The 18,315-nt window shown below is 34.7% G+C and overlaps 2 protein-coding genes across 2 annotated transcripts; both read left to right on the top strand.

The window, feature by feature from the left end:
* Positions 1 to 15,668: 15,668 nt before the first annotated feature.
* Positions 15,669 to 16,154, top strand: LOC140181422 (uncharacterized). The gene has a single exon (XM_072224982.1). It carries the CDS (start codon positions 15,669 to 15,671, stop codon positions 16,152 to 16,154), a length of 486 nt encoding a protein of 161 aa, XP_072081083.1.
* Positions 16,155 to 17,141: 987 nt separating this feature from the next.
* Positions 17,142 to 17,700, top strand: LOC140181421 (uncharacterized). Its single transcript, XM_072224981.1, has 2 exons — positions 17,142 to 17,431; positions 17,529 to 17,700. The coding sequence occupies exons 1-2, from the start codon at positions 17,142 to 17,144 to the stop codon at positions 17,698 to 17,700; spliced, it is 462 nt and encodes a 153-aa protein (XP_072081082.1).
* Positions 17,701 to 18,315: the final 615 nt, after the last annotated feature.

Below are 18,315 nucleotides of genomic sequence, written 5' to 3'. Positions count from 1 at the left end.
TGTGTCGGGTTGGCAATTGAACCGACAATGTGATATCACAGCCAAATAGTACAAGCATTCATCATGTGCATATTCTATCGGTTTGTTTGCTTTGCCGACTTATATTTTTTAGCTAAGTGTTTAACATGCCTAAATGCTTATTGAATTACTTGATATACATGCTTATAATTGTGCTTTACTTGCATTGTTATTATCTGTGTATTTTTTAGGAGGTTCAGAAGGAGGTGGCGATAGGATCGCATGGCGGTTAGGCTGGCGAAGGCTGTGGGACAGCGGATAATTATTAGATTAAAAATCCACTTAGATTACCCTTTTTCATTGTGGTTTTAAAGTTAATTTTTTAAATTCACTTATGGTTTAAGCTTGAATCTTGTGATAGATATGAAGTTCTAGGATTGTCTCTGGCGTCCCGGAGTCTTATATCTTACATCACTGGGCACTATTGCCATACTGAGAACCTTTGGTTCTCATTCCATACTTTGTTGTTGTTTTTCAGACGCAGGTCGCAACCCACCTCGGTGAGTTGCTTGATAGTGACAGAGCGGAGGATCTTTGCTATGTGTTGGAAGTCTTTTGATTTATTTTGTGTAGATCTCTCACTTTTGTATTTATCTATGCCTTAGAGGCTTACTTTGAGAGAAATATTGTATAAGTTGTTTTACTTCCAACAACTCTGTATTTGTCTGTATATAACTATCCGGCTTAAACTCCGCGGGCGGCGGCTAGACCCTTATGACTATTATGCTCTTATATATCTATATATGTCTTGATATCTGTATGTATATCTTGTGCCTTAAGTTTGTAGTTTCGTGTGAACGCTTTGCACTTTTCAAACTCTGTTTTTGAGATTAATTCTTCATCGGGCTTCTAGAATTATTATTTCTTTCTATATATATATATATGTACTAGCTTTAGAATTGTCCTAACCTTTGATTAGCCTTTGCTTTTTGACGTGAGGTAAGGCTTAAGGTAATTAGAGTTTTACAAAGATCTGGTCTGTGAGACATTCCGAACAGAAATATTAAAAGCCTATGCTGGACATGGTGGTTATGATCACTTGGTGAGCTTATATCATGGTTTCACTGATTGACTTGCGTAATCAAAAACCATGTGCACACTAATTTCCTATTTGTTTTGCAATATGTTGATTTGAAAACTGGACTATTATGTCTCAGGGGATCACATACATATCTCCATCAGAAACCTACACAAATAGTTGTTTGAAGACGACCTTGCCGAAGGCAACATATACACCATATCAAATTTTTCATTGTTTTCAAACAATCAGAAGTACAAGCCAACCAATCACACACAGCGGATTTATTTCAAAAGGGATACTCAAATTAGGACCTGCAAGATAATTCATTTCCCATGAACATGTTTTGGTTTGTTTCCAATGAGTTGATACTTAATCACACTAATGCTCAATCCCATCTTATTGGTATGGCATATTCACAACTTTAGGCTAGTTCGTTGTGGCTACTACTATCACATTGATGTCTCACTGGATATTGTCATGTAGATGTCATTGAACTAATTACTGCAAAGGTGACATTATCGAATTCAAAAGGAATGGAAAGACCTGCATTTACATAGTTGTTGAGCTTCAAGACATGCAGTGAGTACAAAAACTTATACATACTTTTTGTTTTAATGTAATGCCTTCTAAGTGCTCTCATATGGAACCATTTTGAAACAGGAGCAAAGATAACATTCGATGCACTTTGTGGAAAGAATTCGCTACTCAATTGGTGAACCATATGGTTGAACAACCAACCACTGAGTATATACTCATCTTCCAATTTGCAAAATTCAATCTATATAAAGGTTAATTACTTCGAAAACAAATTGTTGTTAATTACCATGACTGTCTTTATTCCGGATATATTTTAATTAAGATTGATTGTTTATTTGTCCTATATAATCCTTCAAATCTAATAGGTACAATGGGCATATCGAATACCAATTACAACTCAATACTTCACATAAATGTAGACCTCAAAGAAGTGAAGAAATTTCGCCAAAGGTTTTGGTAGTTAGTTATTTGTTACATTGTTAAAGATTATGTAATGTACCTAAAACTATTGGCCATACTATTTGGGTCACCATATTGTTGCAGTATTATCATGTTTGGGATGCCACCTGCAAAGAGGCTATCCCAACTTACTGTAGAACCCGTATATAATCTGGAAGATGAACTTATCAACCAATTTACATACAAGTCAATATCAGAGCTCAAAGACACAATTGAGGTGAGCTGCTACAGATTTTCTCGTTCCCCTTTAAAAATTTTGTTCACAATTACAGGAATCTGACCCTAACCAAAATCAGGGTGGTAATTTTGCTACTATTGATGATGTTGTTGCAATTGATCCTAAGAATGGATGGTGGTACAAGAGTTGCAAACATTGCTTTCACTCATTGAAAGAGACAGAAATTCATACTACTATACTAAATATGACACATATCCAAACACTCACACTCCTAGGTATGGTTCTGCAAGTTTTCTATTCCATATTTAAAATAACATCACTTACAAAGTATTCCAACCTGTACCTTTAAATCAACAATTATAGGTACAACATTAACATGATAGTGGCCGATGATACAGACACAGCTACATTCTTGCTGTACGACAAAGAGGCGGTCAAATACCTCGGAGTTACTTCCTTTAATCTTAGGCTAGCTCAATTGATAAGGATATCAAATTTGTGTATTAAATTTACATTATCCTACTATTAATCCAAATTTACCATGACACTTAACATATTTTATACACGCAGGGTGGCATAAATAAAGAATACCCAACCGAACTGAACTCATTGGTGGGACAAAACTTTCTATTCAAAATTTTTGTTAAGATGGAAAATCTGAATGCCTTTCAGCCGTTCAAGATAATTGTCGCTAAGCTATGCTGGGAGACGAGTGTCTTAACCAAGTTTTTGGATAAGCATCACATGCACGAGGTAGCCAATAGATAGTATATATATTTTGCATTATTTTTTAATTAAAGATAACTAAATTATTTTTTATCTTAACATTGTAGCAGTCCGTAGGCTCAGAGCTCAGAACTCCTTAGCATGCAAACTGACTTTGTCGAGACTCATAATATTGGTCATATATTCCCAACCATTTATAACATGCTGATGAATAGTATGTGGATCTGGTTTAACAAGTTTATGTCATTTTTATAAGGTACAAGGTCCCCATCTGTCAAAATTTTGGCCACTGATGATGCTTTTGGGTACTCCACCCCAAAGGAGAAAATTATTACTGGTGATTGATCCAAAAAGCTTATCAAACTTTATCCTGACTCTTCCAATGTGTCATTTTCAAAATGCAGGAAGGTTGTCGATGGTGATAATGCTAATGCCAACAAGACAGTGGAGGAATAGTTCATCTAATGTTTCAATGGCCACTACCAATCTATTTGTGGCTGGTCAATTCGACATTAGCCAGTTGATGAAGACTTTATTTAGTTTGTTGTCTGTCTTGCTATGTTCTTTTTAATATAGGGTTGTTCCTATGCTATATTTTAGTTTATCTATCGCTAAGTTAGTGGTGTATGTGGTTGAACCCAACCCTTATTTGCTTCATAAATATGGAATGTGTAGAATGGGCACATTTTTGTATCGAGAGTGAAAGTGTGCCCGTTGTGTCATTGTTTTTGTAATTGAATAAAATAGTCGCCATTACATGTTAACTTGCAAGACTTTTCATGATACGCAAAACCTCCCTGCATCAACAAGTACAGCAAGCACCTTCACAGGTCTCTAATAGCACATGTCTCTAAATATGTAGATGTAGATAGCTATAAAAATTCAATAATTGATTTTCAACATCCACACCATGTTCTTATGTGCAGAAGACCACATCATAAACTGCCACCAATCCATGTTATTTTATCTTTGTATCATGCTTTCCTGTAAAACTGGAACGCACAAATCTTTCAATCCCCCCTCAATTCAACGTGCTTTATGTAGCCTATCGATACATTAATTAATACATGTCTTAATATCTTATTGACAAAAACAAATTATGTGCATACATACTTATACTTTTTTACTTATATATATATATATATATATATTATATTCTCTCTCTCTCTCTCTAGAGAGATATTTATATAGAAATGGTATAATATATATGTACATAAATTATAAAGATATACAACCAAGTACTAATTATACCATCTTAATAAGAGTATGTACCCTGACATATAGGAACAGGTCCATCGAAACCCCCACTAATTCATCGCATCTTACTTTTTTGAGGCGTATTGCATTGCTTATTAAGAAGGGTTTAAGTCCCCTATCTCCACCAATACCCCGGACATCCTCAATCTTCTCTGATAACACGGACATATTTTGTTATCTCTATCCTACACAAAAGAGGGCAACTACATCTCTACTCTTCTGATATTAATTCTTTCACAAGTATTAACCTTTTTAGTCTTGATCATTAGTTTTTAACCCACGAGAGTTATGCCTTCACTTCAGCAATTATAAAGTTAGCATAGTTGAAGAATCATCGTCCCAGTCCTTCCATGATCCCCTGAAACTAACTCAAACTCCATTATGAGTCAAGCACCACCACCTGCAGAAAATAGAAGATTGCTTCCCCCCGATTTTGATGATGATAGAATCTTTTACCTTCATGTGGATCCTCTAGCGGTGAGTTTTTCCTTATGGTTCATTTCCATATTTTCTTCATTTAAGTCTCCAAAAGTCTTCTTTTTGTGTTCGTTATAACTTATAACTATACAATGCATATGTAGATTCTCTATGAATTGCCGTCTCTATTTTATCACAAATACAGAGTTACTGAAAAGATAGGATATTCATCATAAGTCTCAGTAATAGCCAAATTTAGCTTAAGGTTGGAAATGGTAATGAGACTGGCTACATCATAAGTGGCTTTGACAATTTGGTTATTTGCTATGGTTTTACAGACAGTGGTTGGATGAAGTTAATGTTCATAGGAGAAGACGTGTTCATGGTTATCAAGCTTAAAGATACCTATATGAATAAGAAAGAATTCTCATGACCTCACCCCTCAAGCATTGTATAATGTATGCGATCCATCAATGCACCAACTAAATATTGATGGTATGAACCGGCATCCTGTTGAGCATACAACATCCTCATTCCCTGACAATGTGCTACTTAGCTACATGCAGGGGATCGAAAATGGTGACACTAAACCACAAGAATCTATTCTTGCCAATGAATTGGTATCTTATAAGAAAATAAGTGATCCTCAAAAGGCAACTGGGTTCAAGCACTCCAACTCCAATCTAAAGTACACTTCCAATGTATTAGGTAATGTTGCCTATTTTAATCATCCAATGCATGAGGGAGGTCTAGCTAATTTCTAAGAAGGAGCTCACTGCAGTCAAACACCTGTAACATATCTCCGTCCATCGGAAGAATATATTAAACAGAAGAGGCCAGTTACCCAATATCATATCCCCGCCATCATCGAAGAAATTGATGTCATGATTCAAGGGCCTGAAATTTACTCCTGCCTTAAACTCCTGACAGCTAACCAGGTTGATAATAGCATAGTGGTATGATCTCCATCTCTTGAATTAATATTTTAATTTAGGGTAAAGTATATTTTTTGTCCCCGAAGTTTGGCAAAAGTTTTAAAAATACTCCTAATTTTTATTTTATTTCAATTTTGTCCTAGAAGTTTTCGATTTGCATCAAATATACCATCGGAGCTAAATTTTCAAAAAATTTAAGACCAATATAACAATAATGCATAAAAATTATGCTTGATTTGCTTGTGTTGAGGGGTTGTTCTTATGAAATTTTTGTTGAATCGATCTTAATTTTTTTGAAAAATTAGCTGTCAGGGGTATATTTGATGCAAATCGAAAATTTTTGGGACAAAATTGAAACAAAATAAAACTTAGGAATATTTTTAAAATTTTTGTCAAACTTTAAGGACAAAAAATATACTTTACCCTTTAATTTAAACTATGTCTCTATAGCAGAGGTGTAGATTTCTTCTTTCTAATTTACCCAAACAAAAAAATGGTCCGATTAACAGGTTATACCACTTAAATTTGCACAAGGAACATTTCCATCGAAACTAAATCATGTCAAAGTTGTCATGGACAACGGGTTCTGCTATAGTTTGGAACTATGATGGAGCAGGAAGAGGAAGGTACAACTATACTTGACAAGAGGCTGGAAAGCCCTTGCCAAAATCAATGGATTTAGAGTTGGCACTATGTTGAGGTTTTTAGTATACAACAATGACGAGACTACTCTTTACATCAAAGTGGTCAAAAAATAAATAGTTAAATTAGATATTTTTGTTTACTTTCTACAACTTATGTTATGTATCACTGTTTTTATTTCGCTCCTGTGTTTTGTTTTCATCTATGATAGCCATAGAATCCAATGGTCCATTAGAATCCAATCAATTATGTTTTGTTTTCACATTAGAATCCAATAAATTATATTGATGACGGAATAATTTAAAATTAGTTATCACAATCACAAAAAATCAGTTCAATGGTCCATTTAGTAATTTAGTGCGCGACCAAATACGGAAACAACTCACTATGGGCAAATTAGCGCAACATCAAAAGCTATCATTTTTCTTCTACAATTGCAAGTATATTAATATATGTAACTACACTATCTAAGGAAAAAATCCTATACAACTTTGATAAATATTTATTTTCCTGAAATATCAAATGAGACCATGAATCCTTATAATGTTCCATTGTGTTCGGGTGATTTAACAATATTTTGCTTTCACTTATGAGTTGCCATAAAAAAAGAGGTAACAATAAAAATAAATTATGTAATAAAAGAAATTAGTTACTATAATATTGCTAGCTTTTTACTTAATGTAAGAAAATGATCATTTGCTGTCATTGTAACTTATAATATTTTACTACTTTAGTATGCAATTCAGCTATGATACTATTAAAATTGTTAACCTTATCTGGTGTAGAGTTACCGCTTGCGTCTAATCCAATAAATTTACCGCAAATCAATAACACAACATGGTGTACCCTGAGCCACATGTACGCCTAATTTTTTATTCTTTTCATGCAAAAAAGGAATGATGATAGCAGTGCTAACTTTGTATGGTCTGTATGAAGCGGTCCGATACACATATACGAGACAATTCCTAATCGTATGCTTACCCTCTATTGTTCTATTGTGTTCCGAACCAATCGGGAATGGGTTGAATTAAATATATAAAACTTATGCACCGAATAATCAACTAATCTAATATAATGCCAAAAAAGTAAGATAACTATTAATTTACATCTGCAAAGTTGCCTTATATGCAGATCATTTGCTGGTTTCTTTAAAGCCTGCTTATGACTTACTGTTGATTATACAACTCTGATCATACATGTACATAGACAATCATTACATCTATACTATACCCTCCAGGATACATCCAAAATGCTTATCTCTTATTTTACATCTTCTATTTTGTCTCATCCCATTGGGAAGTAGAGAGACCAATCCAGCTAGTGATGGAGACCTACAAGAAAATCATCGTCTATATCTTCTATATATAAGAAAATTAATAAATTATTAAGTATCAAATCTTGACATTTTCTAATTGTTCACATGTTAAAATATGGAACAATTAAAATGCAGTCACACCCATATTTTATAGAGTAGCACATTAATGAAACTCCTTCCCTGCAGGTAAAAACATTCCCCTGACTGAGGGTGACAAAACCTTGCATAGTGATGTCCAGAAACATCAAATGTAACCTCATTTAATCACTACTGGCTCTCCTATATCCTGGTGCATTAACTATCTACGATGCATGGTATACGAAAGAAGCATGACGTTGAAGAAGATGATCGTGTATTTTATCTAACGGTGGATCCTTACACGATATGATTCGGTTTCAAAACCTCCATATTCAAAAACAGCAACAAATACCTAATTCTTATTATGTTGCATCATATAGCTGTGTCGGTAACAATAGTCTTAAGTAGTGATTTATTTTGATAATTTGAGCTTGCAAATCAATCTTCGTCTTCCTCATTATTTTACATAGAGACAACATGACATACCAAGTGTATTCTATAGAAGATTCAAATATCTCTTGAGTGATAAACTCCAGGTTGTGGATTGTAACCAGAATCGATTTCAGCTAGCCATTATTCAAGGGTCACCACATCATATATTTCACATGGACTTCAAAATCTAGTGAGTGTTTATAAACTATCCAAAGGAGGCACACTCAAGCTGAGATACCTATATGATGACATCTTTTATGTCTTAAAGGTAAGGGATAACAATATGGCCAGCATACCTATTGTAGTGCATGGTTTTAGATCCATCTTTTCTACACCAATTTCAGTGAAGGGCAAAGAAATTTTGGGTGATGATACATTCTTCATGGAAATTGAAAGATATCAAAATGCTATGTACAAGAAAAAGAAAAAGAGAAAGATAAAATGCTTGCTATGTAGAGGAAAACCTGTCACAATCATCCAAAGAGCCATGCACATATTTTATATGGACGACCAACAAACCATAATAACAATCCAGCCCAGTCAAATCATGCTTATCAACTTTCAGTTGATCAACCGCCATTATTCAAGCCCTTGTCATTTGACCTTAATGTCCCGCCTCCTATGGAGGATGAACCTATTCCGCTTTGCGTTAGTCAGATAGAAATGCACGACCTAAATAAATATAAAACCACTGCTGATATTATGGGAACTTATGCAAATATCTTGGTTCCTCCAACGAAGTTTCAAGACTTCTTCACCATCCCAACCAATTATCCTTATGTAGAAATACCTTTTCACCCTCCAACACATGACCATTTCAATCCACCAACCCTTATCAACCTCTTCCCACCGAAGGAACTGCTGATCTGTCATATTATGTCACACATATGCTGCATCAGAATTGAAGACACCACATCATCGGCACTAGTAGGTGGCATTTCTGATCGAAAATTTATTATCTTAATTATATTCAAATGAATACCCATCTGTTGTTTATTTGTTCGAGTTCTTCTTTAATGTATTCCAGAGACATGTGCAGGTTTTGCCACCGAGTTTCGCATCAGATGCATTCCCTTCGAGGGATAGCCACATTTGGGTTGTCCAACGAAGTGGGGTCTCATACAACATGAAAATTCTATGGGCTTTTGACTACAACTCCTTTCAGGCAGTATTGGCTAAGGGTTGGAGAGGTTTTCTAACTAATAATCTGCTTAGGCCTGGGACTATAGCATGATTTACAGTTTTGTCCTTCGATGAAATAGTCATGCATGTAGATGTCTTGGAGCTTTGAACATCACTACACCCAATAAATCTAGGTTGAAGTTTCCTTTTTGGTATAAGTGGCTATAAATCACTATACGTTGAGTACATGCGGAGTAACTTTGTGAACAGTTACTGCAGGGGGTCTAAAAGAATTGCTTACTGATTACTATAATATGGATATGGATAATATGGATTTGGACATGGAATGAAATGATGGTTCACGAAGTTACTTTCATCACCCTCAACTATCACTAGTTTAGTGGGTAAATAGGTGTAAATTTTTTGGGTTATCTAATCTTGATGTATTTGTGGCCTACATCTTAAGTCCAAATGATATTACTGCTTTAAGTTCTTATTTTCCCATTAATTTACGTCCACTCTTGAGTTTTATAAACCCATCACGCATGATCCTACACATTATATACATATTAATATATGTAGTTGAATTTAATATCATTAGGTTGGACCTTAGCCGTGAGTGGGATGCATATGATAATTAGATAAGAGTGCTAAGCACAACTTATTACATTAAAACACATGCTCTAACACTTTAAGCTGGCCATAAAGACATGATAGGGAGAAATATGTAGGAGATATTAGAAGAAGTCCAACAAGTTGCATTTCAGAAATTTTCACAATACGCACACTGATAATAAAGTGAACTAATACAACAAAGCAAATATAGTACCTTCAGTATGAATATATAGGCATGCTACTATGTGGTTGCCTTTATAAATAGTATAAAAAATGTGCCAAAAAAATTAACAGTTAATGATCGTTCTACTTTCCGCATCAATACTTGACCCTTTTGGCAGATACGGAGTATCCATGAATCTGTAGGGATAGCCATCGCAAATGGACAAACTCCATTTAAAAATCATTAGCTTAATTGTGATAGGTGTCTTCAATGTGTACCTAACATGTAATAGCTACAAATAATTCATGCCGTCAAGATTCGAAAACCTCCGCAAATCTTTTTTGATATGCCTATATAAAGAACAATACACATAGACTAACTAAGTCACAACAAGAAATTATGGTTGTAAACCACTAAACAAGAATATATAAAGCCTGACATATATAATATTTAATTTGCTGAACTACTATCTACCCCTACCTGATTAGAGTATGCCAATTACATAACGATTTAAGATGAACAGCCTTGACTACATGTTAAGTCCCAAACGTGCTAGGTTGAGAAGGAGGATTATATTAGACCAGGGGAGATAGCTAAATAATGAAAATTCAAATCCGAATCGAGGCACCCATGGTAAGTTCAAAAAATAAGAAAAATACATTGCGATTTTGGTATGATTTCTCTATGGTTTTCCTATTTATACATTCTAATATATTTATATTCATCAACTTCATTGCATAGGGAACTTCCTCCCTGCTTTACTTCCATATAAGAGTTCCTTAGATATAATGTCCAACCCTGTTGTTGTATCAGATCAGCAATCCGTTACAACAACCGCTGAACTCCGTCTGAATGTATCCCCTAAGCTTCATCCCTATGGGTCTGATTACAAGAAAAATGCAGTCAAGAGGAGAAACTTGGTTCATTTAAAAGAACAACAATATAATTTTTAATACATAATAATGCTCCATTTAGTTGTCATTCATCACAACACATCCCTACTAACCATCCACTGGATCATGCAAGCAATCAACAATCAACGCTTCATCCTTCAAGGTAATACACATCCCGATTTGAATAATATTTTCGTTATTACTCATCAATGGATAACTAACAATACATTTTTTTCAAATCATTGCATTTTAAGATTTATTATATATACAGTGTTAACCTGAAAAATAAAAGACACAGGATGGCTCAACATTTCACAATTTCTAATCATCAATTAGCAACTATTGAACAACGACATATATAATTAACAATGAAATTAACAACATACCACGCAATCACAAATAATCAAAGCTCTTAACAAACATATAATAAATCTACCAAAAAAAAATTGACTAACAATTTTTAACCAAACAAAACTCTAATCATTAAAAATCATAATCATCATTGAGTGTTAGTTTCAAGATTTTCATCAAAGACTCACTTACAATCACTTTTTCATTATTTTTTGTTCTTTTTTTTCATTATATAAAAGTAATTTATGCATCATATGCAATTAGTGAATTGCTATTTTTTAAAGGTTTTATCAATATATATTAAAAAATATAGAATTTTTTTCAATAATTTTGTTTTCGATATAAGAATTACATAGTACTCTATATTACTCTATAAAATTATAAGATACCAATACTTTTATGATATGTTTGGTTAAGAAGTTATTACATATCTTTTTAATTAAGATCAATTATTTTAAAAGTTTCAAAAACTTGAAAATAATTTATAAATTATTAATTATCTCCAAGATACTGGTACTCTTTTAGAATATAAAATACAAATCTGAAAATAAAACTATAGTTGGAATAAGTTACCATGAAAAAGTAAGGTAAAAATTTTCTTTTCAACAATATAAGTTTAGAAGAAAATTTGGTATTTTTTACAAGAATATCTAAATTAGATAATATGATTATTAAAACAAAATAATGTAAGCATTTATATTCATAGAAATAAGTATATAAAAATTAATTTAAAAAGTATAAAGACTTGAGTATATGATACTATGATGTAAAATTGATTAAGTAAAAATATCAGTAAAAGAAATGATTAAAACTTAAACCTATCACATTATTAAAAATAATTACATATAAAATCACAAAATATTTTTTATTTTATCAATCACATATCTGATATATATACTTCTTCAATAAACTTAGAGGGCCAAGGCCATTTACCATACCCTTGGATCTGTCCTTGCTTACAATATCAGACATACCCACATCCAAAAAATCAGCAACAATATTATTTTAGACAATCAGCAACAACAATATTTCAAAAAATCAACAACTCAAGATAATAAAAAATTATCAAAGAAAGTGATTCAATACTATTAACTCAGCAAATCAAAATCACTAAAATAGTAAAACCAGCAACTCAGTCAGCATTATTAACAAAAGTACAAAATCAATCAACAATAAATTCACACAACAGTGTTTACCAGAGGAGGTGTTGTTGAGTTCAACGGTGACAGAGACAGACAGCTTGACGGCAACATGGAAAGAAAGAGAGAGCTCGACGCCAACCGAGAGAGATCGGCAGCGACGATGACAAGAAGAAAAATGATAAGATAGAGAGAGAGAGAGACATAGCGTGAGCAGACCTTCACCTTCCATAGGCGATGATGCATAATGCCACCATGGTTAGTTCCACCCGGCGCCAGAAGCACCCTCCACCCGTTTGGCGATAAGTTTGAACTTTCGTGGCTGAGATGGTGGCTAGGACACTGGGTATCTAATGGTTTAGGGTTGGGTTTTTTTTCCAGTTTTCACTTTTAGAGAGAGAGAAAGAGGTGGGATGCCTGGGGTATTGGGCACTTTCAGAGAGAGAAAGAGGTGGGATGGCCTGGGTATTGGCTTATTGGGTTTGTGTTTCTTTTTTTAAATTCAGTACGACGTCGTTTTGTAGGGTTACCACTGAACCAATAATCTTAAAAAAAACCTGGTCGGTTAGTTCTGTCGGTTCACTGGTTAATCAGGGATTTGGTTGGTTTATAAACCGGTTTTTCGCTAGGTGGTTCTCAGAGTCAACAGACCCAGTCAAATAACCGGTTCCCAATTAACCCAGTCAAAAGGTTCAATCCAGTTCGGTTTTCTACACTATGATTAAAACTTAAATAACTATCATAATTTAAAAGACTTTAGGTTTAGAACATAAATTTGTTTACATGTTATTAGATTTTATTTATTTTTTTTAATTAATATTAAAGTGTAAACTGCCAAAAATGCATTCGAATAATTTCGTCATTGACAAAAATGCACTTTGATCTTGCTATCGACAAAATGCCCTCAAATAATTAATAAACTTGACAAAAATATCCAACATTAAATATGTATCTATCAAAAAATACTTTAGATATTGAATTTTGATGTAGATTTTTAAAAGCATGATTAGAAAAACTAGCATACCTATTTTACATAACGTACTCTTTAATTATATAGACACTTATCATGCGAGATTTATCTTACTATTTCACATTTTTGGCTAAACCCATAATATTTCGCAAAGCAATCATGCTGCAAATCATCGTGATTGGATTCTGAACAAAGAAAACAACGTATCCATCAGACGTATTTCCGACTCACAATTCTTATGTGGGGAGTCATCGATCTCACGGAACAACCATCCCGATCAAAGAATACAGTACCTAACCTAAGAGGGGGCATGTTAGTAAGTACTAAATGGAGTCATTTATTGTGCTGGGTTGTATTTATTCTCTTACATACCAGACAGAGGTAACTTATAACATGTCTAATGTGAAACGTATAATGTATATCAATATATCAACATTAGACGCATTTGATGATTTTTCTCTAAACTCTGACTATGTACATCATTACAATCCAACTAATTAGCAAGCTACTATTTATTTAATAGCTTACTTATATTGTATAAATGTATATGAACATGTATTTCAGAATGCTTCTGTTTAAATTATTCAATTACATTTCTTTAGATCACCATTAAGTCGATAACTTGGAAATAGAAGCGCATACATCTGAACAAGATTAGTTAATAATATCTACTACAAGAATTTTGTTACGTATGTTGACTAATTGAGGAATTCCATTTACTTTAAATTACTTTTTCTGCTGACCATGAGCATATCGCTTTTTAATTAATAGATACCTTGGACATCAGGGATCTAGTGCATCGATGTATACATTGTAATTCATGTATGTGGGATGGAGAGAGATTAGCCAAAAAGAGGTATATGATCCCAATGTTTGCTCTTTGTTGCATGGATGGAAAGATTCAGTTGCCATTTCTTACAGAGCCTCCTGCACTATTGCATGACCTTTATTATGGTCATCACGAAAATGGTCGATACTTTAGAAAGATCATAAGAAAGTTTAATTCGATGTTTGCATTCACGTCAATGGCGGGGAAGATCAATCTATCAATCAACAACGGTACTGCGCCACCAACAATGGACAAAACTACCATACTATTAGAAGCCTAATCCCTCAAGACAATGACAAGCCAAGATTCACGCAACTATATATCTATGACACAGACGAGATTTAGAATCGAATAAATGCTGTCAGGTACCGCATACTACATACATATATCTCCCTTATTACTCTATGCATGGCCGCACAGTTAATGATACGTACCATATGCAATATCCTATAACTATAAATAAAAACAAGTATTTTAAAACACAACTATTTTTTTTATTATGTGGTAGGTCTTCTACATCATGTAACGATATTGAAACTCATATTATGGATCAACTGAAGCAAATGTTAGACACACACAACCCACTCTCCAAGATCTTTCGATCAACAACAGATCGGTTCAACGATGTCAACAGAACTAACATTAGATTAAAATTGATCAAGAGGAGAAATACTGATGGCTGAGTTTACAACCTACCAATGACATCTGAGCTTGCTATTTTTATTGTAGGAGACATTGACGAATCATTAATTGATAGGGATATTATACTTGAGTCTACTACTAACAAGTTGCAAAGGATAGATGTAATGCATCCACTGTACTTGGCCTTACACTATCCTTTAGTATTCCCATATGGAGAAGATGGTTTCAAGATCGACATTGCCATGTCTGCTAGATACGACATCAACGAGACCAAAAAAGGAAGAACATCACCATGCGCGAATGCTTCTCATTTTGTATTCAAATGAGGGAACATGAGTCTCCCTTATTATTACATTCGAGGAGATTGTTCCATCAATTCATTGTGGATGCATATACTATGATTGAGTCCGAGCGGCTAAAATTCATCAGAAACAACCAACCAAAACTGCGCGTGGACAAGTATAGTACACTGCATAAATCATTGGTGAGGGGGGAAGCTAATGCAATTGCCACCGGTCAAAGAATTATTTTACCAAGTAGCTTCACAGGTGGTCTAAGATACATGTTTAACAACTACAAGGATGCATTTGCCATTTGCAAATATGCGGGGTATCCAAGTTACTTTATAACCATTACGTGCAATCCGGAATGGAATGAGGTTAAGCGATTGCTAAAGGACACTGGTTTCAAACCAGAAGATAGGCCTGACATCATTTCAAGGGTATTCCACATAAAGCTAAGTGAGTTAATCACAGACTTTAAGCAAGGAAGATTTTTTGGGAAGATTGTGGCATGTAAGTTAACTTTCATAGATTTTATGTGCATGGTTTGTTGCTTATAACTAACTTATTATTATAATATGCACAGAGGTCTGCATAGTAGAATTCCAAAAGCCAAGTTAACTACCACACGCGCATATATTGCTGTTCATGCATCTGTTGGACAAGCCAAGGTCACCTGATGATATTGACAAGCACATCTCAACTGAGATCCCTGATAAGTTAATGAGGCCAAAACTATATGCAGCTGTGGAAAAGTTCATGGTACATGGACCATGCGGCAAGTACAACAATAGTAACCCGTGCATGTTAAATGGTAGGTACTCAAAATTTTACCCAAAACTATTCAGGCCAAGAACTGCTATTGATGATGCTGGATTCCCTAGATATAAAAGATCAGATAATGGCCGCACTATCATAAAGAAAAACATTACCCATGACAATTCATATATTGTTCCCTATAATCCATCACTGCTGCTAAAATACGGTTGCCACATCAATGTTGAGCATACATGCCAAACATCTGCAATCAAGTACCTATTCAAATATGTCTACAAAGAAAATGATAGGGTCACCGCTATATGCTACCAAACCACAAGTGAAGCTGATACCATACAAGTAGTTGACAAGATATGAAATTACTACGACTGCAGGTATATATCATCATGTGAGGCATTATGGCAAACTTTTTGGATATAAAATTCAACTAAAGGAGTCTTCTGTTATTAGGTTACCTTTTCACTTGCCAAATAAGCACGCAGTCGTATTTAGAGACCATAAAAACATTGTAGATGTTATCGACAGAGTTGATGGGAAGTTGACAAAGCTTCTGGCATGGATGCTTGCACATAGACTATTCAAATTCGATAGATCCTTATCATATAGTCAATTTCCAACCAAGTTTGTATAGAAGGAGGATATTTTCATGTGGATGGCGAGGAAACAAGGATTTTCAGTTGGAAGACTAACGCATGTTCCACGTGGGAACGGCGAAGACTACTATTTGAGGCTGCTACTAAATATATAGAAGGGGTGCCTAAGTTTTGTTGATTTGTGTATTGTTGATGATGTTGTGTATGACACATTTAAGGAAGCCTGTTATGCACTGGAGTTGTTGTAAGACGACAAGGAGTTCATTGATGCATTACTAGAGGCAAGCACCTAGGCGTCTGCAAACTATCTTCGAGACCTTTTTGTTGTGCTCTTGTTGTCAAATTACATTGGTAGACCAGTAATTGTGTGGCAGCAATGCTGTCATGTGCTATCTGAAGATGTACTATACTCACAAAGGAAACACATGCAACGTGAAGGTTAGACCAAATTTATATGTATTGCCTCTTCTAAACTCATGAAACATGCATCTACTCAGGATAATTATTCTGGTTAGTAACCCTACTAATTCTCATGTGTAGACATACATCTATCTGAGGAACAAATAATGAATATGATGTTAACAAAGATAGAGGAGAAATTACAGGCCAATGGTTGGTCTCTCAAAGAGTATGATCAGATGCCTTTTCTAACTCTGGATGTTATTGATGGATTATAAGACAGAATGTTGATGGACGAGCTTAACTTTGACTTATCATCTCTAAAAGATGAGTTGTCAAAAACTTACAGAGCATGAATGAAGCTCAAAGAAAGGCATTTCATATCATAAGTAATGTCGTTAACAAGCATAAAGGCATTTTCTTCTTTGTCTATGGGTATGGTCGGACCAGTAAGTCATATCTATACAAGACCCTTTCAGCTGTAATTCGTAGTGAAGGTCATATTGTACTCAATGTTGCATCAAGTGGCATTGGCTCTCTACTCCTTCCAAATAAGTGTACTGCGCATTCCAGGTTTAAGATACCTTTGGATATAAATGAGAACTCAATATGTTGCATTAAACAAGGAAGTTCATTGGCAAGGTTAGTTTGCAGGGCTAAACTGATCATCTGGGATGAGGCACTAATGTTGAACAAACTTTGTTATGAATCATTGGACAAGTGCTTGTGTGACATATAGGTTCGAGCTTTACTACAATGCAGATTTGCCTTTCGCGGGGAAGGTTGTTGTCTTAGGTGGAGACTTTAGACAAATACTACCTGTCATTCCAATGGGATCATGTCAAGAAATTGTGCATGCTTTAATATACTTCAAAAAACATGCGGTTAACAATGGGAATGAATGTATCTGAGGTAAGCATGACCAAGGAATTTGCTGACTAGCTACTGAAAATTGGTGATGGGTTGGTAGGGGACTGGTGCACAAAATTGTGATTACACTTTTCACAACTCTGCACAACTAACCAGCAAGTGCACTGGGTCGTCCAAGTAATACCTTACATGAGTAAGGGTCGATCCCACGGAGATTGTCGGCTTGAAGCAAGCTATGGTTATTTTATAAATCTTAGTCAGGAGATTAATGATAAGAGTGATTATATTTATGAAAAATAAATAACATAAAATAAATAGTACTTGTGATTCAGTAATGAGAAACAGGTTGAGGTTTCGAAAATGCTCTATCATCTGAATTTCTACTTTCCTACTATCTTCTTCTCCAAACACGCATGGCCTCCTTCCATAGCAGGCTGTATGATCCTCTCGGATGAAAAATATCAAGCGCTGTCACCACACGGCTAATCATCTGTCGGTTCTCACTAGCGTCGGAATAGGACCATTATCCTTTTGCACACTGTCACTGCGCCCAACATTCGCGAGTTTGAAGCTCGTCACAGTCATCCCCTTCCAGATCCTACTCGGAATACCACAGACAAGGTTTAGACTTTTCGGATCCCAGGAATGCTGCCATT

This window comes from Arachis hypogaea, chromosome 18 (assembly GCF_003086295.3).
Source record: "Arachis hypogaea cultivar Tifrunner chromosome 18, arahy.Tifrunner.gnm2.J5K5, whole genome shotgun sequence".
Lineage (NCBI taxonomy): Eukaryota > Viridiplantae > Streptophyta > Magnoliopsida > Fabales > Fabaceae > Arachis > Arachis hypogaea.
Note: the sequence above shows the minus strand (reverse complement) of the source record. Positions and strands in the feature narration are given on the sequence as shown.

What these genes read in the sequence shown, in the direction of transcription:
- LOC140181422 (XM_072224982.1), top strand. Translation starts at nt 15,669, where the DNA reads ATGCATCTGTTGGACAAGCCAAGGTCACCTGATGATATTGACAAGCAC.
- LOC140181421 (XM_072224981.1), top strand. Translation starts at nt 17,142, where the DNA reads ATGAATGAAGCTCAAAGAAAGGCATTTCATATCATAAGTAATGTCGTT. An exon ending in CAAGGAAGTTCATTGGCAAG is followed by an intron (nt 17,432 to 17,528) that starts GTTAGTTTGCAG and finishes TGTGACATATAG; the next exon opens with GTTCGAGCTTTACTACAATG.